Raw genomic sequence first — 27,895 nt, 5'->3', positions numbered from 1 at the left:
TAATGGAGCACGTAAATATGAAGAAAAGACAATTGAACAACAACTTACGAAGAAATATGGATGATGTACCATAACTACAGTACAAACCCAATTGTTATCCTAGGATAATTACCATAAAAAGAATTAAAGATTCTTTGTCGATACCATAATTACTACAGAAGCACGATAGCTACCACATTTGCACTACAGTTACCGTAACAACCGAGATGTATATTTACCGTGACGGTAATGTATTTATTTATGACATATTAAAATTAAAGAACATTATTGAAAAAAAGGATGTTAAATTTTTATATGTACGTTTGGCACATGTTGCGAAGAAATAATACGATCTGAAAGAATGCAGTACTACTACGAAAAGTGAAAAGGGTAATCGTGGATTTTTAGGTTATGGCAGTCTCTCTCGTTTTTCAGTAATATCGGCTGAAAATTAACAAGCGTATCGGAAGTCGGCAGAAATGTTGATTCAACTAAATATTGGCAAAATCGGCTTTTTCAGTACAGCTCTACATTTGATGACATGAGTAAACATATTTCAGACTTCAGGATATTGAAAAAGACTTTAATTTCCATGTAGATTTATTGTGCGTATGTTTTTTTTTTGCAAGTGTAAATTGAATTAAGTAAAAACTTCCATTTTTATTTATTTTTCAACTGATTAACTTTAATGACAAGTAACTGATATATTTCTGACACTAATTTTGAGGTTGAAATATTTTTTTAAATTTCTTAGAGTGAAGTCCACATCTATTGAATGTCCGCATCTACTGAATTTTTTTGTTGGTCCCCTGAAAAACGATAGATAGAGGTTTGACTGTATATGCGATGTACATAAATGGAAACAAATATCAACATGGCGGCTGCTGCATCAATGCTTAGGCTTTATAATGTAAACAATGAAAAGTTATTTCTTAGAAACAGGTAGAAATTTAGTTTTTTTGCCTTTTGTTATAAATAGAGGAATGTTTAAGTTTCAAATGAAAGTGTTTTGGGAATTTTATTATTTTTTAAGAAGAGGGTTCAAACTAAATAAATACATAAAAATTTGTAACATGTTTAAAATAAATATGGCTTTGAATTTCAGTATATGGAAATATGACATTTGATTGCAGGTTCGGGAGATCTTCCTCAAGCACACACATTACGCACACTACGTACCTACAGTCACTGAAGATGGAGGAAGAAGAGAAAGTAAAACTGGCAGTCAAGGACCAACAGGTAGTTGTGCTGTGTGATGAAACCACAAACAGAAGAGGAGAATGGGTCTTCATTGTTTTGTTTAAAGTTCTCTTAGCTAGTGGTGACTCCAAATTGCTGGTTGCTGGAGTGAAAGTGCTCAGTAATGCTAATTCAACAGAATGTTCACGAGCAGTAGTGGAGACATTAATTAAATATAACGTGAAGTATGAAAATGTTGGAGCGTTTGTATCTGATTCTGCAAAATATATGAACAAGTGTGCAGAATTGTTGAAAGTGTTAGTGGGTGAGAACATGTTAAACATTCAGTGCTGGACACACAAACTTAATTTAGTTGGGAATGTTTGGTCTACAAAAATAACCACGTTAAACGAATGTGTAGTGAAGGCAAAGATGGCATTCCTGAACACCAGGAAAAATAAACATCACTATTTGGATTTCCTCAAAAAATCTTCTGTTGAACCAAAGCTGTTCCCATCACCTGTTTTGACCTGCTGGAACTCATGGTTCACTTCAGTGACTTATCTTGATAAGTACCTAGTTCATCTTGTTGGATTTTTTAGACAGAAAGATTTTGATGGTGCTGATGCTACAGAGTACTTCAAAAGCTTGAGCAACGATCAGGTTTTAGTTTTGCAATGTGAGGCAAAATTTGTGGTAGAGTATTGCAAAAAATCTGTTGATCTGTTGGAATGTCTGTAAGGTTCATCATATCCATTCGCTCACAAACTGTGTGCAAAACTGTCTGATATAAAGACAGGGTTCAAGCTTGTCAGTGACAGAAATTTGGGTGGAGAGACAGCAAAATTGTTGAATTCTGCTGCATGTCTAAAAGCTGCAACAGGAGTGAAACTTGCTGTGACTGGCCAGAAATCTTTTCTAAAACTGTCATCATTGATGGGAGTGGATCCTGCAAAATCATTCTTGGAGAACATAGGCTTCTTGTTCAATCCAAGGGAAATAATTTCAAAAGGGCCAGAAATTGATGCAGTGAACTTGCAGAATCGAGTCCAAGCTGTGCCTTTACTTCGAGATCTCACATTTCAACAGTTTTTGGAGGGCTACGCAGCAACAAAACATGCTGTTCTGAAGTCTGAAATTGGGAAAGTAGACATGCTACGAGTTTTACTGTCGTTGAAGAATGACTTTCCAGAATTCTCAGGAAGTATAATCAAGTGTCTCTGGCTTCCAGTGTCCAATGTTGACAGTGAACGTGCCTTTTCAGCGTACAGCAACATAATGAGTGACAAACGCACATCTTTGGAGGCAGAAAACATGGAAATAATGCTAGCAATGTGTTTTGGTGGGGACTAGTTTGAAGGAAATATATAATAGCTGATTTTCAGAGATAGTCGAAATGGACTTGAACCACTAACGTTTCTGATCAGTTTCCGATCATTTTTGTATGTAATCTTGAGAATTTTAATTACAAATGCAGCGTGCTAAATTTTAGATGTACATGTTGTACTTTAAAACATTGTTTTTTTGATAAATTTTGACCAAATAAAACAATAATTCCATCAAATATTATATATGTGTATAAAATTATAATGACGAAATATTTATTTTTTCTAACAAAACAATTTTTTTTCACCAAAATTTTGCACCAAAATAACTCTTTTTATTCACCGAAATAGGCCCTTTTTATTTACCATTTTTCATTGGCCCTAATAATAATATATTAATGGTTTGAAGAGAGAATTTCATGGCTGTGGTCTGGGCACTAACTTCTATAATCAACAATTTTCGTTGTTTGGAACTTTTATTTAGAGTTTTGTGGCCACAGTCGTTGGTATTTAGCCCAAAACAAGGATTGAGTAAATTTTGCCCATTTTTCCGAAGGACGTGAGTTTTTTGACTTGGACCATGAGTTGTTAGCATCCAAGAGATTTACTTTCGAACTGTATTGAATATTTAATTTTCGGTACCTACAAACAGTCAACATGTTTCTTGAAGTCAGTGAAGATGTTTTGTGCAACGTTTTTGTGAATTCGACATATATTTGTTCTCGTGGTCTGAAAAATGCGGCCATGAGGATGTGTGAATATTCATGAAATAGTAATAAAAACATTTAATATCAGTTTTTGTCAGAAACACGTTATTTCAGTAACCAATCGTCGGCAGTAATTTTTTTTTTTGGAACTTGCATAGTTTTTCAGCGCTCAACTGATTCAATTAAGTATTCATTAATGTGCACTTTAGACAGAAATTTGAGATCTGAAGAGGTCTGGAGTGTTACATTATCAATATAATTTTTTTCTTTCATTTTGAATAAAATAAATTAGTTCTGGTGTCCGTTTCAAAAACCGGGGCTACACCATATCTCATGTGATGTGCAGTTTTGAAAGTTATGGCTACCAACATTATGTGATGTGGCTGACAGTAATATTTACCTGCAAAGTGAAAACAACAGCCTCACAGACAGAGCTCCAGCTGTCAAAATAATATGAGTGCCTACCAGTCCATTCTCATCCGAAGTCGAGGCTATTGATGATGTTGACCCAGTGTCCGACGGACTGCGTGGCACATGAAGGGTGGATGACCGTCTCCGCTTGCCATTCAATATTGTGTACGAGCAGTTGTTTGGTATCTTGATGACACAGCGCTTGTGGAAATTTAAACCACAACCTAAATCCATGAACAGCCAAATTCAAACATTAGCATACTAGCCACACATGAATAATTTTCTATAAAGTATTATCATAAAACACTTTAAAAAATATTAATCAAACATACTTTTTTTATGTACAGTTATACAATGCAGATGGTTGAAAAACAATGAAACTGGGGAACTTATACTTCCACCATGTGTGATTGGCATCCAAAATTCCACTGAAAAATTGGGCTTGTATATTATTATTTTATTAGAAAGACAAAGGCAAAAGTAAAGTCCTCATAAAGAACATTACAATTATGAAATAATATTTTATTTTATAAAAGTATACATTTTTAAGTTACTTATCATTTATCATTTTTGATAAATGTTTAACATCATGAACATGACATAGTTATATGACACGAATATGATTACAAAATCAGATAAATTATTCATGATCACAAAATAAGAAGTTAGAAACATGACACATGGTCTACAAACCATTTCAAATAATAGGGAAACTGTAATAAAGTAGTTCCCAAAATGAGGGGAATGCACCTCCCTTCCAGGGGGATGTGAGTTAGTCTTGGGGGATGCGTAAAATCATTTGATGATCTGTGAATATATGTATGCATGTCAAAATATTACTGAACTTTCTATTCCTTTGTGACATATTTAATAATTTGATTTTTGCATAATGTTATTCACAACTTAAGGGAAGACAGCTAGATGCTATAATTGTTATATTATTTTGCTACCATTTGGTTTATTTGCTCATATTTGGCAAGTAATGTGGTGGAAAATAAATGATTTTAAGAAAGTTTTTTTTCCTAATGTACTCTCTTAAAAAACCAATTTTCTCCAAGAAAATTGAGTTTACATTCTTTGCTGTATAGGCATGTGCGAAGGTCTCTTTTTAAATGTGAAGCAAAGTCGAAGCGAAGCTTATATTGTGCGAAGGAATGTCGAAGGAAAATCGAAGTCGAAGGATTTGAAATAACATAATTTTTAATATAAAAAAAAATTGTTACATATGTTTCATCATGATTATACAGACTAAAGAAAATTCTTTTGTACCAAACATCTTCAAAAAATGTATGTATACTACTTAAGTACTGTTAAATGTCTTAATCCACAGTAAAAATTAATACTTTTCATTTATTTAAAATTTGTAAAATTCGTTCATCTAGTTTTCATTAGTAAAGTTAAATTCCACCTGGCTTTGAAGCGTGTGAGCCAGCCATTTGAGGCTTGAAAATTGTCAATTCCGAGCCTTAGTGCCTCCATTCGTGCTTTTTCTTGCAGTGCTGTGCCCGAGATGGGTATGTTATTAGAGCGTGCTTGCACAATCCAATCAAAAAGATTTTTGTCAAGGTGACTATCGATACATTTGCTATATCTTTTCCTCTTCTGGTGCAGTTTTGCAGCATTTTCTTCTATTTTTGCTGTCTTTTATTACTGTGGACAGAGTTGTAGGTGCAATATTAAAGCGTTTTGCAACATCATACTTTTTCTTGCAGTTGTCAACAGCTGTAAGAATCTCTAGTTTTTTTGCAATGCTGATACCATACGCTTTTGGGTACTCATAACTTCTACGGTTAGGCCTACCTACATTTATACTGCCGTAATACACTAAATATAAAAATATGGTAAATATGTACAGTCGCGGTAGATGCCAAAAAAAATGCTAAAAATCTGAAAACACTTTTATTCTGTGCTCTTTCACTTCCTCTTTTCAAATCAACTGGCGGAGATAAGAAATTCCAAATACTTTATGAGATATCGAATTTTTTAATTTTCATCACAATACCTGCGTATTCATGCGGAAAAAATGCTAACAATCCGAAAATACTTTTATTCTATGTTCTTTCACTTCCTCTTTTCAAATCAACCGGCGGAGATAAGAAATTCCAAATACTTTATGAGATATCGAATTTTTTAATTTAGCAATACAAAGCCCGTTTAACCCTTCGAACGTCGCCATTTTTTATTTTGACGTGTGTTAGTGAATGCGTAATAAATAAAATGGTCGATTATGTCAGGTCAGTTACATTATAAATACTTTCAAACTAAGCGGACATTAAAAATAATGTGAATTTAATTTAATGGTTCTTTAGTTTTAAATTATTTATAATGTAACTGACCTGACCTAACAAAACCCGGACAAATGATGAACATTAACAACTCACGTAATTTTTTTTTACTTATTACTTGCGCAACAATATCCAAATAAAAAAATAATACTTTAAAATTAGAAAAGTTAAAAACTCACCTAGTTGGAGGCGAGTACATTTCCTTTGCCACTATAAGGAAATGATGTAGTCGTTCACGGCAGAAGTTGACCGATTAATTAAACATCGTATTGAACAATAAATGAATAAATAATCACGTATTGGTTCATTTGAATACTGACCAATCACGGAATAAATAATCACCTATTGGTTAATTTGAATACTGGCCAATCGCGGAACAGTCACGTGACAAAATTGTCCAATAAGAAACATGATACTCGTAAACAAGAAACCTTATTATCTATGACAAGAAACAATGGTCATCGCCGCATACTACGCAGGTATTGTGATGAAAATTAAAAAATTCGATATCTCCTAAAGTATTTGGAATTTCTTACCTCCGCCGGTTGATTTGAATGAGGAAGTGAAAGAGCACAGAATAAAAGTATTTTCAGATTTTTAGCATTTTTTTTTGGCATCTACCGCGACTCTACATATGATGAAATTTAAAAATTCGATATCTCCTAAAGTATTTGGAATTTCTTACCTCCGCCGGTTGATTTGAAAAGAGGAAGTGAAAGGGCACATAATAAAAGTATTTTCAGATTTTTAGCATTTTTTTTGGCATCTACCGCGACTGTACATATTTACCAAAAATATAAACAGGTTATCCATGTCGTCACGTCGCCATTAAACAAGCTTCAAGAAACGTCACAAAATATTCACTAGCATCGGAAACTGTGTACCACTAGATCTGTTAAATAAATGTTGTATACGTATTACATTTGTGTACGATTGCGAAAGATGTCAATCTGAAATGATGTTTACAAACAAATTATTGGTTAGGTCATCGTAACAGAAAACAAACGGGAACAAAAAACGCATTAGTAGTTGTTGGCCATCGTATAATTCACGTGGTATGTACCTAGCCAGATATGGCCGACATCGGCCAATATCCATTGCTACAAATTCAAACGCGAAAATACGCATTTTGTAGGATAAATATTATAATCGAATCTTTTTTTTTCTTAATTGAAAAAGTTAAGCGCTTTTTATTTACAACTCTTGATTATTCCGCATAAATGTTATGTTGCTACACCAATCACAAAAAATAAAGCCGAATTTTTTTTTATACGAATGAAATTTCAATCCGCAAGGTTACCTGCACTGCAACTGCCATTTTACTCAACGAAAGAAAGAAAACGTATGTAAACAATTTCCACAAGACCTGTCGTTAAACAAAGCTATAGAATTGTGCATGAAATGAGAAAATGTTTAATATTTTGTGTATTAATATCGGCAAAACGATACGTATTAATGAGAAATTACCGTCCAGGGCTTTGAAAAACGTACGTTATATATTTATTATGCCTATTAATTTGCATGGCGTTTCAAGGGACCGGCGGCTTTATACGTTATACTGGATTGTACGTTAACAAGAGGGACGTACTAGAGAGAATTTGCTGTCTACATAAACGGGAAATTACACGCCGCGAATATATTTTGGCAGTATATATATATTGATCCAAATATTGGGCCAAACGTTTCTGGCAAGAATCTTCGACTTTTCCACTCGAAGTTTATTTTTTTCGAAGGAAAAAAATATCTTCGATTCGACTTCGAATACTCGAAGCTTCACACACCCCTATTGCCGTAGTTTTTGTCCAAAAGTATAAGGGGATGGGCCACACTACATCTCAAGGGGACATCAGCTGAAAAGTTTTGGAACCACTGTTGTAATAGGCTTTATACACGAATTTTACAACAAAATATCACATGAGGAATACTGCTAAACATATTTCAGGTAAAGCAACAACATATTGGATAAAAATTGATTAAGTACTGTAAATTTTTAACAAAATGATGGCACTGAAAAAATATGAAACATTAATTAAATGTTAAAAACCAATGCATTCATAGTGCAAACTAGCAAACAGTCACTATCACCTTCAGGCACTGCACTAAGTATTATACTTAGAGACTGATAAATTAGATGTTATTACTTTAAAAATTATATTTCCTCAAAAATAGGTGATATTTGTTATTTTCCTCAGTTTTTTTTTTTTTTTTAAAAAAGATTTCAAATGGCAACCGTAGTTTCAAATATCAAAACAATATTTTGTTGACAGATGTATATGACAAATTATTACCAGAAGCGAATTTGCAAGTGTTTACGAGAATGGAAGCAATTCATATATGTATCACCTATTTACAGCTTCATACGGATTTCATATTTTCAGGTTACAATTTAAATTTTACGAATCTCAAATCTTGTTATCAAAACAGTAACTTTAAAATTATGAACATAGAAATGTTTAAAAACTAATTTTGATAATTTTTTATCAACAAATATTGTTACTTGCATTATACTCTGTACATTTTGCATTGAAGTTTTCATTAGCAATTTGTTTTTGATTATTTGAGTATGACTAACAAAAAGTCCCAAAATGTTGTAAAAAACATATTTTTTTAAAATTAAATGTGAAGCATGGCTGAATAAATAAGTACAAATTTAATCAACATTATATAAATATTTGAAAACCATTTACTCAAAAAACTGTAAAGGTATTAACGTAATGAAAACATTTTTTTCAACCACAAGAGAATTTTACTTTATTTGTTGGCATTTTTCAGTTCCTATCTCTTTTACTTAAACTAAAAATTCTAATTATTGGGCAACAAACCTTATCAAAGGTATCACAAAATAAATTTTGATAGGCACACTGAAATACTGTAATACAGTTTAAATATTGTGCTCCTATGAGGAAAGAATTGAACAAGTTGTATTCTGAATCCAATTACAGATCCAAGTATCAGCATTAACTTAATATTAATTTTAAACTGTATACTAAACCAGGCCTGCTGTTTTTACAGATTTGATCCGTTTTCATAAATACTTGAAGAGTTAAATTGATTGGCGGAAAACTAGAGACATTCATGGATATTTACAATGGTTGGGCCAATATTTTCCCGATAAAATTACGTTCATGTAAATAATTACTTTTTACTCTGCTATAAACACAGAGATGTCCGTTGGTAAACAACTCCTGTCACATGTGGCACCACGACACTTCTAAGCTTTATATCAACAGAACAAAAACATTTACCCAAAAATACCACTTGTTCAACAATATCTATGACTGTGAGGTACATGTTTTTGGTATGTTGAAAGGTTAGAAGTGTCATGGCGGTACTCTGTTCTTGAATTATTTGCGGTTTGAGTTTTTGAAGCCATGTTGTTCAAATACGTTTATATTAGGGATGGGTCGGTACCGGTTCTCGGTTCCTACGGTTCCCAGCATTTTAACCGGCACCGAGAACCGCAGCTAAAATGTCGGTGCCGGTGCCGGTACCGGCAGTATAGCAAAACCCTTTACGAAAATAGTCCTTCACTACAACTTAACTGCAGCATGAAATGGCTCAACTCACGTTCAAATCACATATAAATTATTTTTTTGGACTTCTGTGGAATAATATTCATCTCTAACTATAAAATAAATAACACGTGAAAATATTTAATGTTCTCATCACATCTGTAAACAAAGTACGTTATACAATCAAAACATAACAGTTGAAGGTGCCATAGATGTATGTAGTTCATAGATGTGTGCAACTCTATAACGTGCCTCAGCAGAGATGTGAGAACAGAAAGACGTCATGTTTGTATCAATTTGTTTTTAAAAATAGGTAGTTAATTGAGTCGTCGACACAAGAGTAAGGGTGACTGGTGTATAAAGAACAATTAAAAGTGCAAAATTCCACAGATATTTGTTTAATAGAATTAATGATTGATTTAAAAATTTCCGTAATAATTTTCGGCATTCTAAAATTTTATGCTTTTTGTGCAGTGCTTTGGAGTGTAAGTTCACTGCATCTGCAGCAGCCATCTAGCATAATGGCTAGTAACTTTCTCTTTTAGGTTAAAGGGTATTACTTTGAAGGGAAGTTTTTTTTTTTGGTAAAGCGGTGTATGGATGTGTAGATGTATTTTACTACTGGCTGGTCAAACGAAATGCTTGTTGACACTTCTAAAATATAATTATTCTGGCCAAATAGAGCAAATTGTGTAAGAAATGGCATCAGAAGTGTGGCAGTAATTTACTGTTGACTGTGCAAACAAACTGAATTCAATGTAGGCAATAAGTTTGATGGACAATGAAAAATATCTTAAAACGGGCAGGAAAACTGCAAATATGCAGCAAACCAAGGAAAGTAAATACGTAGCCATGCTTGTGACAAGCAGGAATGAGCAATGCAGGCAAGAGCCGGATGGTACCTTCGCACTTGAGACCTTGCTTCACTAGCCCAAACAGCATCTCGCCGCAGAAGTCACAGAAGGTAGGAGCCTTGTAGGAGTGGACGACGAGAGCATGAGGACGGATAGGCTTGTCCTCCTCTGTGGGCACTTGGGCTGGAACACATCACACACATCACAGCCTCCCCACCACTGCACATGAGGTGATCATCCAGGCAGATTAGGCTAGGCTCAATCCAAGTCAACAACAAAATCTTATATATATATATATATATATATATATATATATATATATATATATATATATATGCACACACGCACACAGCCTATATAATTCCGTTAATATTATTTAGAACAAAATAAGTTGTTTTTTTGTATAGTGCAAAATTTTTATAAAACATTTTTTGTCCTTGCTGAACAAAATAAAAGTTCCAAAATAAATCCCCACCACCTTTATAATATTTCTGTTTGTGATGTGATATAAACTTAGAAATGAAAATGTGATTAATTTAAATGCTGCATTTTTTTAACATTATCATATACTATAAAGTTTGTTAATGAGCTTTACATGCCACAGAAAAACCCTTACATTAAAAATATTAAAAATAATAAATGTGCAAAGCTAGAAGTTTTTTCAACTATTTACTTTTTTGCATGTTAATGAGAATCATACTTTATAGATATTGTCTATTGTAGGTGCATAAATAATTATGGCACGTAAATTTCGCGAATTGTGATATCGCGAAATAACACCGAAATTAACCTCAATTAGCGACAAACCCGCGAAATAGTTGTCTTCCGCGAAATAAAAACGAAATTAACTTAAAACCCATGTTATTTATTGATATTAACTATAATCGCGTCCAAAAAAATGCAAGTCGAAAGTTTCATGTACGCACCTAAGTTTATTCCCAGCTTCCTAAAAAGAAACGTCTCTAGTGTATTGTGTTTGCCATGTTTTCGCTGCAATAGTTGAAGATGCACCATCGCATATGTTTATTACTGAGAAAAAAAAATGTCATTAAATATAATTGTTATTTGAACGTGCAGTTTATACAAAGTATTAAATAACCTTTTAATCAAGAAGACTGTTCATTTTAGTTAAATCACGGCCTTAGAACTAAGGCCGTGGTTAAAATAGGTACATTCACGTATTCACGATGTTTATGATCTGAAACCTAGTCTACCAATTGCTAAATAAATTATATCTGCCAACTTCCCTAGGCTTTCAAAAATAATCAATATCTGCTTCCACCATAGATGTAAACTCCATAGATACATGTGCGCTGGGTAATTATGATTTCGGATCGTATCCATTGATTTTACCAAGTATTACATGGAGTATTCTACTAACTTAATCTATGATTTTACTGTGGCATCTTTGTTTTAAAGCCACGCGCACATGTAATATTTTCGGAGTCAAATGACGTTTTTTTTTATCATTTAACGAAGTATGTGAAGTTATTATACAACGGTATTTTTATGTCAAGCTCAGGAAATTATTTCTAAATATGCCTAAGTCTAAAGTAACCCCTCAGGTCAGGGCCACGCAGTTCAAGTGTGACGGGTTTTATGTTACGGACAATATTCTCATGTGCAAGTTCTGTAATTTTCGGTTAGAACATGAACGAATGGATACTCTAAAAAACATTTGGAAAGTGATTGTCACAAGAAACAAAAACTTGGCAGTGTATGCAAGAGACAAGTATCACTTCAAGAGGCGCAAGAAATTTCTAAGAAGGTGAAAACTGAGAAAGAATATTTTGTGAAGAACACCACTGAGGCCTTCATTGCTGCTGGAATCCCTCTAGAAAAACTTGATCATCCCAGCTTACGGAACTGGATAGCTGGTAACGTAACTGGAGGTGGAGATTTGCCTTGTGCAGACACATTGCGAAGGAAATATGTCCCTTTGATCGGTCAGAAAATGATGGATGGAATCAAGGAAAACATCAGCAATGAAGACTTGGTAATATTGTGTGATGAAACCATGGACAAAAATGGAAACTGTGTGTTTAATATCCTTTTTAAAACACTGAAACCTTCATCAGCTCAAGATGTGTATTTGGTCTCCTCAGTTGTTTTGGATACGGCCAATTCATCCACATGCACTCAGGCAATACTGGAAATTCTGAACAAATATGATGTCAAGTTTGAAAACTGTATTGCGATTGTGACATATTCAGCTCCATATATGAATAAATGTGTTACTACTCTTCTTGGTGTTATTGGTGAACATATGATCCATATACAATGTTGGGCACATAAAATAAATCTTGTAGGCAACATATGGCAGCATACACTTAAGGAGTTGAAAAAATTTGTCATAAATGTTAAAAGTGCATTCTTGAACACTAGAAAAAGGAGACATGCGTACCTGACATTTTTAAGTGAAAGATATAAAGAAGACCCACAAGCAGTGAAATTGTTTCCTCTGCCAGTACCAACACATTGGAATTCTTGGTTTAAGGCAGTGGTGTACATTGACAAACATTTTGATGATATAATTGCATTCATGAATGAAATGATTGATTGCAACATGAACTTCAGGAAGTCAGAGTTCAAGCTTGTTTTGTTTCTGAGAATTGTACAAAATTAACCAAGTTAATAGAGTTGTTGGAAGGGACTTCATTCCCGACATCACACTTACTTCAGTGCAAGTTGGAAGACATTTGTACTAAGATTGAGTTACTCAAAGATGGAATTTTCTCACATGCTATTAAACAGAAACTCTCTGTTCTTCGAACTGTGAAGCAAGCTGAGGTTGTAAATAAACTGATAACAGCTGCTCAACAAAGTGAAACTAAACTGAAAACGTTGATGTCTTCGGATCCTGCCAGAAGAATTTTTCATCCTTGCAGTGGAATGCTACATTTGAGACATCTCGTAGGCCAGTCGAATGAAAAAGACATTACAACACTATTGCATAAACTGCTAACTTTAAAGGAATGTAGATTGGAACCATCATGTGTAATTGAAGGTTTAAGGGTCCTGAAGCGAATAACTGCAGAACAGCTTCAAGATCCAAATATCGAGAATGTTGATCTCTGTAAAATTCTCTGTTCTCTCAGAGCAGATTATCCTCAATTTTCAACGTTTGCACTCAAATTGCTGTGGCTGCCTGCATCCAATGCTGATTCTGAGAGGTCTTTCTCAACGTATTCTTGTAATGTTAAGTGACCGGAGAAGACGACTTACACCAGAAAATGCAGAAATATACACAATGGTTTCTTACAACAAAGACTAAGTGACTTTGCTTTTGTTTTTCTTCAGATATTGTATCTTTTAATTGTGTTTTCAATGAGGCCAACTTAATATAGTTTTTTTTAGCATCTTATTATACCTGTTTTTAATTTTAATATGTTAAGTTGCATGTGAATGTTACAAAAACATTTTTTGTTGAGAATTTAATATAACTTTCTTTTATTGTAAGTGTGCACTGAGTGACTAAAATAAATTTAATATTTTCAATTAACTTATTTAGAAGTTTCAAAAAACTGTTACAAATATTTTTGACTTAAAACCACATAAAAAATCATAACAGCGAAAAAAAACCAAAATGCTTAACCTTAAAAAAGAAATGTGGTAAAAAATAAAACAATTTTTACGGAACTCTAATCATAGCAGTGAGGTGGCTTTGTAAGCTACACATAGATCAGCTAGTAATAAACTTGAAGGTGGCTGGAGTATTGGTAATTGATCATAATGATATTTTTGTGATATGATGAGATGGTGATGACAATATGATACTTTTGTAAATATAATGATGAGATGATGATATGGTATATATATATTATGATATATGGTGATATGTGATTATCTATGATATTTTGATATATGATGATGATGATGATGATATAGATTTTATGCATAGAAAAATTGTTTATAATTTGTTTTGGAGTTGAGATGTATGATAAGGAGGTTAAAGCCTAGATACTGGAGTGAGCAGGAGTGTTGTAAGTCAAGAGTTTTTTTTTTTTTAATGCTTTGGTTAAAGAAAGAAAGGAAGTAACGCAAAGGTTAAAAACTGATATGTACAACAATTAAGGTTCAATTAGCTGATGGGAAAAACTATGAGGTTCGTTTGCAGGTTTCTATACATTTTAAATTAATACATTTTTTTGGGATCAAATTTCTTGGGATTGGAAATTTTGGGCAATTCTTAACCACATTTATGATGTGATTTTTAGGCATAAATTTTTTAGGGGAGAAACAAGCTGAAAAAGGATTGTAAGCACTGTCTGCTAAGTTTTCTATTTGAGCCTGAAGTCTGGGTGGTGTTGGAAAAACCCAAACATGGAGTAAAAGTTTTGTATGGCGGTATAAATGGGGCACGTGAAAGAATGAGTTCTCAGGAGGTAAACAAAAACCAGGCGATTATCGATGAGTATGGACATGTAACAATCACTATGATAGGGAAATGTAACCTAATGCCATCAGGGGCGAAACCAGGGGGGGGGGGGGGGGGTTAGGGGTTCAAAACCCCCCCTTAGCACCAAATCTTTAATTTCTTATTCATCACTCAAACAAATTTAATGTTAAAATTAATAAAATTTTTACCATTACAATATTTAAATTTAAGTACCGAAACTGCTAAAATAGCACTATTTTACACCTTAAAATCCAAATTTTCCCGGGGGAGGACCCCCGGAACCCCCACTTTAATACGGGGGGGGGGGGGGGGGCGGCATGCTTTTTAACACCCCCCATACACAAATCCTGGCTACGCCACTGAATGCCATATAACATCACGCTGACTGACAAAAAAACTAGTTAAATATGTTCCATACCAATGTTCTTATCCAAAAATGTGAAACTTTAAGGAAATTATAGACGAGTTGGAGAAAGAAGACATTATTACTTCTAATAATTCTGTTTATGTATCTCCTGCATTTGGTTAAGGAAAAAAAACATTAGAATATTGTATGACTTAAGATTATCATTTGGTGGATGACAATATTAGGCTAGATCCATTTCCAAGATTATAATTTATTTATTTATTACAGTTGTGACATGCACACCAACACCTACCTCATAAAGAGGGTACTAGGGTGTGCACGAAAATATAATAATCTTTCAGTATTTAGGACAGTCAAAGTTTTTCACGTTACTTGATACTAACACAGCTTTCCATCAATCCGTGTTAGAAATCTCTAGTTGTAAATATACTGGTTTTGTTAACCGTGGGGACAATATGAATGGAAAACGGTGCTGCTTGAAAGCAAATTCAGTGTGCAATGTTTGTCTCAGATTTTAGGGAAAATTTTTGCATGATTTTCAATCCAAATTTGTCATGAGTTTCCTGGATGATATTTGCATTTAATTATTATTTTGTGAAGAACATGTTTGCGGCAAATGGAGTTGGTTAATTTTGCAAACACCCATATTTTAAAGACATTTGTAACTGTTTTGTGGAATCCCTGCAAATTAAAGAGAACTAATAAATGTTTATGAATAAATTTATGTATGTGTCACTGGACATTTGGTTTATCGGTTGAAGAGAGAATACTCTAGAAGTTGGACGGAATGCCTGGAGCTATAAAAAATTAACTTTTACTTAACTTGGTCTTTGGTTATTTCACATAGCATTTTTTTAGCGAGATGTTTGAATTTTAATTTTTTATTTAGAATTTTATTTTTAATTATCATCATCATTTGTAGATTTTTATTGAGTTATTTATAGGACAACCTAGTTTTTAGTGCAACAGTAAGTTTAACTGGATGTTTGTATCGTAATAGTTTCCCATATTATGAAGCTATTTCATTGCTGAATTGGTTTGTACCAGAATTCATAGTTTTAACTTTATTTGATGATTGAAAAATATATTTTATAATTAACAATTGCTAACATTGTTATGACTTCACCAAAATTTAGTTTGTTAACCCCTTTCATCTGAATATGACTATAATTACGTATTTGTTTCTGAGTAATATAATAAATTAAAATTTTGTTTTAAAGCACGTAGCTGCTAGTCCCAGCAGGGTGTCGAGATTGTGGTCACTCACTCTTTCCACACTAAGTTAATCCCACTCAAGTTAAGATATTGGATATGACATACAAAAAGTAAACATGCAAACACTACAAACATATTTTTACCATTATTTATAATTACAAGGGGTGTATGTTATTTTAAATAGATAAATCATATATACACTTCTACTAGAAGGGATAAGAAATTGACCAAGAATACCATACATATGCAGAGTGTAATTTTTACATTTATCTACAAATTACCATTAAAAGGGGTTGAAAAAGGAGTAAAAGATGTTATTTCCAAAGATAGTCAAGCATAAGGTATGTACAAATAGTTAATAAACTATAACTACCAAATTCTTTTATAATTATTGACAAATGCATTTCAATAAGAGATGTAAAAAGAATAATTTTGGTTTAATGAAGAAAAATTTGTATCTACCAATCAAATAAAGTGAGAGGAACAAACCTTAACATTATTAACATACATAAAAAATATTTTGTGTGATGTTTTATATTTTTCAAAATCCTACCATAAATGAGATGAAAAAAGGGGAATAAATATCATAATTCCAAAACTAAACAAGCAGAAGGTAAGATACAGAGCAGTACATTAAAAAAAACTATAATCACCTTTTTAGCATTTTCCAAAATTAACAATGGGTAAAATTTTTTACTCATGAAGAAAAATTCACATCACAGAATCTACAAAAACAGAAGGTAAGACTGTAAAGATGAAAAAAAAAATACATTAAGGTTAAGTAATATTTTTTATTTTCCAAAATGTTAAAGTATTGTAAGTTTTGCCTAGTAATAAAAAAAAGTCATATTCAAGCTGAAGTTACGATATTAGGTAAGAATAGTAAACATATAAAAACTAATAACTCATTTTTAGTATTTACCATTATTTTACCCCTATGGGAAATTGGAAGGGTAATATGTATGATTTTACATAGAAGATTTCATGCAGGTCTAATTTTACTTACGTGAGATAATAAATTGAGCATGAATGAACAAACATTTTAGATGTGAATGGGAAAGTTTTCTGAGGAAAATTTTCCATTCGGAAAAACATAACTACATATTTTTTTACAGAAAATTTTCCTGTTTTCCATTACCAAGGTAGATTTACATGATTGAAGATAGGTTGATAAACAATATACAGTAGATTCCCAATTATCCGGGTGCCTGTTATCTGGTTTGCAGGTTAGCCATGCCAAATTTCCATAAACCATGAGCACAAAAATAATTTATGACTTTTTATTTCTGGGAACGTACAATGGCAACAGTATTTGTGTAGCATTAAATATAATGCAATTAATGAGCAATGGAACACATTAATAATGTGATGAAACATCAAACAATATTTTGCGCTTTTTTCAATAGCAATTCGCTTCCTTCATTGTATATTTATTTCGAATGACACCTGAGTTTCAGCCAACGTTTAAACTGTTTATATTCTGCCATCCCGCATGTCAGCAGTAGCTCTGGAAAGGAAAGCCAGAAGCTTTCAGGGCTAATTTACCTCGCACCTACTAGGATGCGCTAACTTAGTTGCAAATCATGACAGAAACTCCTCTAGTAAATAACAGTCAGGAATTAATTTAACAGGTTAAATAATCTTATGTTTACACTTTTAAATATTATTATAACTGAAATATATCTCCTATATCAAAAAAATTATTTTGTAACTCAGTAATGTTGATAGTGACTACATAGGAATGTTATGCCCAAGCCTTATTATGTAAACAATGCAGTAGGCCTACATGAATTTTGAAATTTAATTTTAGGTGGTTTAATATTAAAATGTTTAAAATTTATTAAATATTTATTTAAATGTACTTCTAATGTATTTAGATACATCCATATTAGTACTGTACAGTAATTTTAACTGGAGTAGTGTATTGATTAAAATTGTAGTCAGCAAGCACACTTACCCGTTTGAAAAACTAATTATTTTGATTAAAATACTCTCTTATTTAAAAAAAATCATCTGACTAGCGCTGTTTTGATTAGAGCTTTGTTTTACTGGAACGAATTAGGGCGTTACTTCGTAGACCCCTTGCCAGTCATTACCCCGGACATTCGGGAGTCTACTGTACACTAATTTACTTTCTGCAGATTGGTAGGTAATGTTTAAAGAATAGTTGTTTGTCCCTATCAGTTGGTAGAAGAGAGCATGGGGCCTAACCAACGCTCTAATGTTAAATGAGCCATTAGGTGGTAAAGAACAAGTTTTATTTGGTTCTATTTGAGTAAAAAAGTTTATAATTTTGATTTGTGGATTTCTGTGATGTATAACTGGTTAGAAAATTTTTCAGTTTTCTAGAAAATTTTCTGGTATACGTATTACTAGAAAATTTCTCCAAAAATACTTTTCTGAATAATTAACATCTCTAACAAACATAAATAAAAGAAAGCTTTTTTAAAAAATTCTATTCCGTATTGCTTATAGGATAAAAAAAAAAGTTGAATTAATCCCTAAAGAAAAATCAATCTTCTGACTTTACTACAGGAAAATAATTAATTATGCATAATAACAAGCATAAACCCTTACATATTGTGTGTAATACATTACGTTCTAAGCCACCAAATCATGCGTTATTAATATAAATTGAAAACTAATTTCAGTTTATTATAAAGTTCTAAAAATGTTACATATTAGGTTGTAAGAACAGAAAACGTTTGTAAATAATTTTTTTTTTTTTCATTTCCTCTTTTGGGGAAAAAAGGGAAGGGGGAAATGTTTTTACAATGGCTTAACTAATTACTAACACAACACCTTAAAATATTTTAACTAACACACCTATATATAAAAATAAATAAAAACCAAAAACAAATGGAAAATAAGCTTCAAATACATACAGATGGATCAGTCACTGCAGATAGAATGTATTTAGAATAAAGTACTAGTTAGTTACACTATTAAGAAAAATTATACAATAATGTATCACTATTAAATGTGCAATGTTATAATTAACTTTTCCAAGGAAAGAGCAATGAACTACTGTTGCCCCTTAAAACCTTAAAAAAATAGATTGTGGCCTAACAAACATGTGAATTGCATCTCTTTGTAAATAGTAACATTACTTATGTTCCAGCAGTATGAAAAAAAAAAAAAAAAAACAATAGTTTACAGCCACAAACACACAAATCAATTAAATCAGAGGCACTATTTTGTGGGCAGAGGACAAGGCAAACAAATTCTTAAACCTTGCAGGAATCTGAAGCTCCACATTGTGCACATGTTATCTGTTTTAGTTTTTCTTGACAAGATAATTTGGAACAGGCACATACAACAACAGGATCTGGCAGTGGCCGTCGCAGACAGAGAGAGAGAGAGAGAGAGAGAGAGCACGCGGTACCTGTGAGCACAATCTCCACCAGCGTCTCGTCCACGATCTCCGAGGCCGAGTTGATGAGCTGGAGGACGTTGCTGGAAGCGTAGTCATGGCGGAACAGCAGCAGACGCTCGCTCAGGCGAGTCAGGCCGTGATCTGGAAACTGTCGCAACAAGCTGCCTTTACTTCTTCACAAGCGACATCACATTCTATCTCTCAGCATCAATCTAGAATTGTATATCTTAACTCTAAAACTTCTTTCGTTTCGACGACAAGATACAAGCAGATAGTCCATTAAATGATGTCGGTTCATTAAAAATTGAAAGAACTACAAAACAAAACATCTACATGCACTATCTGAATGAGGGATGGATGAGGTTCCCAACAATAACCACCTTCAAAAATATATTTAACTACTAAGTGAAATGCTTTCAATAATCAAACCATACATAGTTAATAGCAATACCAAAATGTAAAAACAATAATAAAAACAACTAAGTAATAAACATAATACTGATGTGAATCGCAGCTAGATCAAAGTATTAGCAAATGCTTGCTAGCTGACTTATTATACCTTATACAATTTCCTGAAAGTTAAATCATATACTAGTATTTGATAGTCTCTTATATTATGAACTATAAAAATATATTTAACACAACCATAACAAAAACCACTATTTTTTTACCTTCCCCAATCTACATCCTGACAATGAAAAGTTATTTCAAAACCACCTAGAGAATATTTCAGCAAACACAATATTATAGAATTGTCTCAAAAATGTACACAAAGCAATATAGGTAATCAGTTCTGTATGAGGTGAGTGCAAATGAATGATTATGTCACTACAATATTAATTGCCATATTTCATTTCCCAACAAATTAAGACATACATTCAAATTCTATTCAGAGGTGGCACTGATAACAAGCTGTCTAGAGAAGTTCCACATTTAGTTAATTCATTTAAAACAAAATGACCTATGACCTCAACGTATCCTAGCATGAACAAATCGGGGCTTTAACATCTCATTGACATCAACGTAATTATTAATTTTATTTATTTTTGTTCTGTGGATCCAGCATAGAGTCAAGACTCCAGGATATACGACATGTCAAGTCATATAAAAATATATGCACATGCAATACATAATAGTTACATAAATTTAAAAAATACAAACATGATTCCTTCCTTAAAGACAATAAAAGTACATTTCTATAAAAATTACTGTTCAGAGTATACATTAGTTTTCATAATTTGTTTCACATTATTTTTCATAATTTAAAGCAAATTTTAGACATTATATGTACAATAGATGTAACAGTTACTATAAACTAAGATGTCAGGTCAACTAAAGAACAGTTCTATTCCTCTATTTCCTATCAAATTAAAGAATTCCTTGAGAGAGTAAGAAAGATGTCCTAAAAGAATTTCTTTTATTGTATTTTTAATAATTGTAAAATGTATGTGTTTGCTATTTTCTGTGTTAGTAAGACAATGAGGAGTGAAGTGTTGTGGATGGAGCACTGATGGAATGAATGGGAGTAGGGGAAATGGGAGTACCCAGAGAAAACCCACAGGCATTCGACGTCTCTACTTCCGAAGAATCCAATTTCGATCCAGCTGAAAATAAAACTCAGACTGCTTTGGTGGGAGGCGAATGGCTTACCGATCCTAGATCACCAATATTTTTATCAACAGTGAAATCGATAAATCCTGTTGACAATAAATTTATACTAATCCTCTATGACATTATTTTTATAAAGATTCCCATATTTCCCTTTCCTTAGTGACTGATGTTACCAACACATTTTTCATCTCCCTCTATTGGCCCTTGAAGTGAAAAGGTTTGAAAAATAGCAGAAATATCACAATGAAAGAATATAGAATTTCAGCCAGATGCAGAACAGTCACGAAGCACAAAAAGAAGATAAGATCTTCCAGGTTAATGTAAATGACAAAAGTAAAAGATTGTAGAAGAAGTTGGGGGGGGGGGGGGGGCAGAAGAGAGTGTGTGAAAGTGAGAGTTGGAGAGTGAGAGTGAGATTGAGTGAGTGTGTGTGTGTGCGCGCACCTACGAGTTGACCACCGGCCACTGATCAGCTACAACCAACCACCCGTCAATCATTGTATTAGATCATTCTAGAATGTACACCCAACATCCATTATTGAATGTACTAAAATGAGTGAGAAAGTACTAGAATGAACTGGACCAAAATGAATTGCACAGACGTACCAAAGAGAAACCTAGCGAAGTGGAGCATCCTCAACCAGTAGGTGAAAATAAATGAGCCATGGTAAAAATGGATGAGACAAGAGGAGAGGCACAAGAGGAGAAGAAAAGAATGAATAAATGTAGCAATATGCATTTCATATATGTAGCCTAGAATTGAAATATGTGCTTCATTACTTTCCACAAGAAAAGGGTGTAAATACAAGAGGTAACCTATATTAATCCCAGAGCATTTCAAATATGCCCACACTGCAGACAAAATGCCACCTCAATTTAGTACAAGAGATATATGCCTTGGCTGGTTGTTAAGGAGCTCTAATAGCTACAACTTAACAATTTGGACGAATAAAGAAATAATGTGGGTCTGCTAATAATTTCAAACTACCAATGAAGTGGGTAAAAATATTTATAATTAATTTCATGCATAAATATTTTAATTATGAAAGCATCATGAACTTTATTTTGAATTTCCAATACATAGCAGAGTACACTTCTCAATACATACAATCAGCAGCTGCGAGGACCTGGTTTTGTTGAAGGGGAAAGAAAGTGGACCGGGCACATTGAAAGTGCATGCCGGTGGGAGGGGGGAATGCCGGATGGTGTGCAGCCAAACAGGTTGTGACCTTGGGCAGCAGGCATTTAGCCCCTCAAGGTCATGTACCCCCCACCCATGTTCTGTGCCCTACTTCCACAAGCCTGCACCAACCTGAACTACCACAGGCATGCTGCCAGCGATCACAGCCTGAATGAAAGACTCCACTCACTCGTGTAGCAGGTTTTGCTTTCATACCACACAACCACACACACACACACACACACACAAACTCACACACTCAGTTTAATGTAACTGAAGTCTCTCGGCGGGAAGGGGACTGGAGCCTCAAGAAATTATATAAAATTAAGTTTAAAACCAAATAATGAATATAAAAGAATTTTACCATGGGAAATATAAAATAAGAATAACTCTTGCACTTATACATTTTCTCGAATCATTATATCAGTCACTGGAAAAACATTTGCCTTTCTGATTTTTGTCTGCAACTATGTAAATTGTAAATCTAACTTTCGTAAAGTTCAGTCAAAGACTGTTCTGGATTTAAAATTCATACAAATGTGGACAAAAAATACTAAAAACAAAATCCTAATATAAACTGGCATGAACACCTAGAGCTTTAGTTTTGACAGTTGATAGACATGTACAATAACACTTCCACATCAGGCTTGCTTTAGCCATCAATAACACTGCAATTAACTGCTATCATTGGAATGAACTTCATAAGTGAAAACTGTAACATAAAACAATATTTTAAAAGCATATTTTTTGATAAATATCACTACATATCTATGTGCTACCCTTAGTACATCTGGCCTATGCTGAAAATAATGTTTCTACTTAATCAAATCAGCCTATCAGCAAATCAGTTAATTATATATTTATTTAAACTTGAGGGTAAATGAAGTATTAAGAATGGAAAGCAACAGTCATCTTCACAGTCGTGTAGCCGTAGCTCGGCAAATGTAGGTCACCAAGTGTGAAGGTTGTTCACCTCAGGTCGCACTGCTCGGCTAACTGGAGCAGCTAACTGTACCTACTGCTACTGTCCAGTCACCGTGCCGTACCGAGCAGCCAGCTCTCTCCTGCCCTGGACTTGCTTCCCACACACACTATGTAACAACCTAGTTTACTGCCCCTCCCACTTGTTAAATGGTCTAATTAACAATTTATTATTAATATATTCAGTACTACGGTAAGGTTTTCTGATATTATTTTAATAACATTTTTTGTATCATGTTTTATAATCATGATTTACATTATTTCAAGCTTTTTAAGTTATTCTGACGATTTGTCTGCGTTAAAGTGAATAAGCCCCTAGGATTTATTTTTACCTGTATGTTTGTGTATTTATGATTTTATGTGCCTTCACGTATTTAAGTGTGGTTTGTTTTTCTTTGTTCATAAATGAATGTGGTAAGATAATTTTCTTCAGTAATTTTTTTTTTCTGGCTATGATTCTTTGTTTGAATGAGCTGAAGCAAATATTGGTCTGTTCCATGAGAATTAGAGAAGCAGGATATCAAATGTAGTTAACTCGGTTCAGCATAGAGAGCGCGCGTTGCATGCAATCAGCGAGATATCGATATTCGACTACGTGTGCGCGCTCTATACGGGAAGCAACATAACCAAACAGTAATGATTGCAACGAGCGCTGGCTACAATTTTGTAAGCGGTACAATGCGGCGACGCAGACAAACAATGAAGATTATAACGTTTAAAAAGTCTTGAAAAGAAAATTTACACATCAGACAGCTTCGTATTTCCGTTATTTAAATAATTACATGGTAATTTCTGAATAAATATTATGTACATACTTTAAAATACATCGTTTTATACGGAAAAGATACCTACACAAAGCGCTCGGCATCTAATAACGGGACCAAAAACATCATGCGACGTTTATGCGAGAGGTTTTTTTTATCCAAATTTTGACGCCCTAATATACGGGTGCGACGATTACGCACATGCGACGATTATGCGATAAAAGAGGGTAATCAACCCTTTTATAGTTTCAAATTTTCCACTAGAATTTTTTGAGTCATCGGTATTAGAAGACAACAGGGATAGAATGAACTTCTCCTTTGTTTGAAAGGACAAATTCCTTCAGCTCGTACCAAGTGATTGTGTGCAACATCGGGACCTAATCGCGAACTATTTTCAATATTCAATCTTCGGTACCTGCAAACAGACAATGTGTTTGTTTTGGAGTCAGTAAAGAGGTTATTTGTGACTTGCTTGTAAATTCAACATGTATAATATTTTCTCGTCTGGAAATGGCAATCCAGAATGACTAGTGAATATTCATGAAGCATTAATAAAAAAGCAGTTTAAAATCAGTTTATGTCTGAAAGATGTTATTCCAGTAACTAATAGTCAGCAGTAACAGTTAGACATACAAGTCAGTTCTGCAAGTGTTTATGAAACGTACGTACACTCCCAGGTCTGGGGTGCGACAACTAGCTTCACAGAGCTGCACTCAGCTCATCGACAAATCTACAACTAAACCGTTTGCAAGTTTCATGTAACAGCTTCATATTTTATGTTATGAAATTCAACACATTTCATTTACTTTCCATTTAAGTCACTCCCAACAATTAAATTAAATTTTGTATGTGTGTACTTGGAATGGATCACGCTGAATCTCTATTTCACCAAAAAAATTCAAGAACATTGTATTTTGTCAATTCATTAAAAAGTTCCATAGTTCTAGATAATGGCAAACTGCATTTACTTCATTTAATCCATGCTGTTTCATGATGGCAGATGATAGATATTCACAATGCGCTACACTGCAGAGACGTCCACAGACAAGCTCCAGTGGGAGACAGGCGGGTCCTGTGGCGTGATCACCAAGGCCCATGCTTGTGCTCCTGTGACGAGGGCACCCCGACTTTCCTTCCTGAGCAATGAGCTGCCTCCCCGTGAAGATCGCATTGCCTTAAGCCTCTGTGCATCACCGTGACATAAAACCCAACCAAACAAACAAAAACCCCTTTCTCAGAGCCAAAATTATGGAAGTTCTCTGACCATGCATTAAGTAAAACAAAAAAATAATAAAATTAAATACTCATGTTTGTTAATTATACTCAAAGGCCATAACTTGAAGCAAAGGAGAGTATTACTCCTCTTAATTAACCTTTAAAATGCAAAATTTTTTGCTCAAGGTCTACTTACTTGACTGTGCAAGCCGGCTTAAGTTTAGTATGCACTGGCATCTTTCGTGACCAAAAAAGTGAACACTATATCCAATTCTAGCTAGTACCAAAAAAAATATATAGTGGACTGTACACATAGTACAAGAGTTTATGTGATTAATAGGAAATCCATTACCTTTCTGAACTTTATTTTATTTATAAATTTAAATTACACTGAAACTATCTAACCTGCTCGAAAATGACGCAACACCTACCATTGGGTAGACCTAGGTGTACATGGGTAATCTCTTGATTCACATTTATGTTGGTGATTGTTCAGACTTTATCCTACATCCTTGGATAATGCTAAGTTAACCCGGATAAACCTAGGTTTACTTCTTCTTCTAGCATTACCGTAACATATACATACATGTCTGTGTGTATGTGTGTGTGTAACATAGTGTTATGAATAGGGACAAGATTATAAGGTGAATCACGATAAAACTGTAATAACACGGAAAACATGTCAAGAAACCATATAACACCGAAATGCAACAAATTCATGAATTAAATCAGCATTTATAACTAAAACACTAACTCAAATCACAAAACCATAATCTTTTAATATATATAAATTCAAAGAAAGTCATTTCATTTATTTAGCATGAAGTTTGTACCAAAATTTATATGGTACTAAATAGATTCCAATTTTATTTTACTAATTTTAATCTTGCAACAGTTATTAGTAACTCACTTTTACTTTATGACATTGGTACATTTTCCAAGTACCTCAAATACTTTTGATTTATTTTTTATTGTTCAGAGTAGTTGGAAAATCTTCTATAAATCATTATATGTATTGTAATTATTGCAAAAGTATATCATACATTCGTCAAAATGTCACCATTTTGTGACATTGGTGTAATGAAACATTTGAGAGTCAGATTTGTTCAATATTACGCTATCTTTACGAAAAAACAAAATAGTTAAAAAATAAAAACAATAACACTGAAATCTCCTTTTTTAAGAACCGAATTGGCCAAAAAATAAAAATCATAAAATCTTGTCTTTAGTAATGAAATATCTGGGCATAAATTTAATGAGTGACAGGGAATTTCAAAACAAGCAAATTCTTTTAAGGAATATATGTCCAGAGACACAACCCAGCAAATCTACAGGCGTGAGCGGTAGAGTGCAACTTTGAATTTTGCCCACATCCAGGCATCTCTCCACTGGCTGAGAGACCATGCTATCACAGTGGAGTGACTTCAAATTCTCCGTGGGGAGCAGGGTAGCAGTGCTCTCATGCCTGTTTGCAAATACGTCACTGAAAGTTTCTGTGTACAACGTTTTGCTCTGAAATTTTTAGCAGTGTCAACTTCAATCATATAAATAACAAACCATTAAATACGTAGCTCTAATTTCTATTCTTCTGCAAAGTTTGGCTGGCAAATGCTTCTAAGGAAAAAACTATCTGCATCCTGCTTATCAGAATATGTTTTTTTTTTCCGCCCTATCATCACCATTATAACATACAAGTCTTTCATCTTTCTACAGGGGCTTTCATTCTATTAAAAATGTACTATACAGATACAGAAACATTTTCAATTCAATTACAATCAAACTTTTGAGATGATACTATAATCAGCCAAATAACAGTCACCATTGACCTTTATTTAAGGGTTATTAGGTGTTCAAATAAAGTTTCTTTCTAGCAGTAAAGCCACGCTTTGTGCTATTCTGAGCTAATAAAACCCTCCAAGTCATAATGAAGAGTTACAGACATAACGGATTCCACTGGCTGCTTGGAATGTCTCTTGTCCTCAGGAGTGTGTCACTGGCAGGAAAACTGAGGTATTGTACGTTTCGAGACAAGACTGGCAAAATATTGGTTAGCACTTTCAATGTTTTATGTATCAGAGTGTGCAATAAAAGCATTAGAACAGGAGGAAAATATTTCTTCTGACATTTATATTTGAGTAAAAGCAGGTGAAAAAAGAGTTTCTGAACAAGCAAGGCATGCTGCCGTACGCCTGTCTTTGCAGGAAGGAAGAAGTACTTGCAGTGTAGGACTGACCTGAAACTAAACACTGTACATGGCAGTAGCAGCCTGTTCAGCAGGCCTATAAGGACATTTAAAATTGTTTGGTGACTTCTTTGTGCAGAGGTAGTGTATGGAAGTTACACACTAGGTAATACTCCAACATACATAAATGATCATGCAAAAGGTACTACTGTACTTGTGTTGGTTTCACTCGAAATGCAAATGAAAATTTATCAAATTATAGTAAACTTATACACTACTTCAATTAGGGTACATAAAAAAAATCACTAGGTACACCTAAATTTTTGTTCTCTAAGCTCCAACTAATATTTTAG

General features: G+C 33.6%; 1 protein-coding gene across 2 annotated transcripts in view; it reads right to left on the bottom strand.

The window, feature by feature from the left end:
* Positions 1-27,895, bottom strand: part of LOC134531150 (serine/threonine-protein kinase D1) — a 157,764-nt gene that overhangs the window by 116,977 nt on the left and 12,892 nt on the right. For both annotated transcript variants that reach the window (XM_063366769.1, XM_063366770.1), the window contains exons 3-5: positions 19,619-19,757; positions 10,301-10,435; positions 3,656-3,825 (exon numbers count right to left, since the gene is read on the bottom strand). In XM_063366769.1, the coding sequence (XP_063222839.1) occupies positions 3,656-3,825; positions 10,301-10,435; positions 19,619-19,757 (444 nt within the window). The remainder of the gene's footprint in view (positions 1-3,655; positions 3,826-10,300; positions 10,436-19,618; positions 19,758-27,895) is intronic.

Source organism: Bacillus rossius, chromosome 3 (assembly GCF_032445375.1).
Source record: "Bacillus rossius redtenbacheri isolate Brsri chromosome 3, Brsri_v3, whole genome shotgun sequence".
NCBI lineage: Eukaryota > Metazoa > Arthropoda > Insecta > Phasmatodea > Bacillidae > Bacillus > Bacillus rossius.
This window is presented reverse-complemented; position numbering and strand designations above follow the sequence as displayed.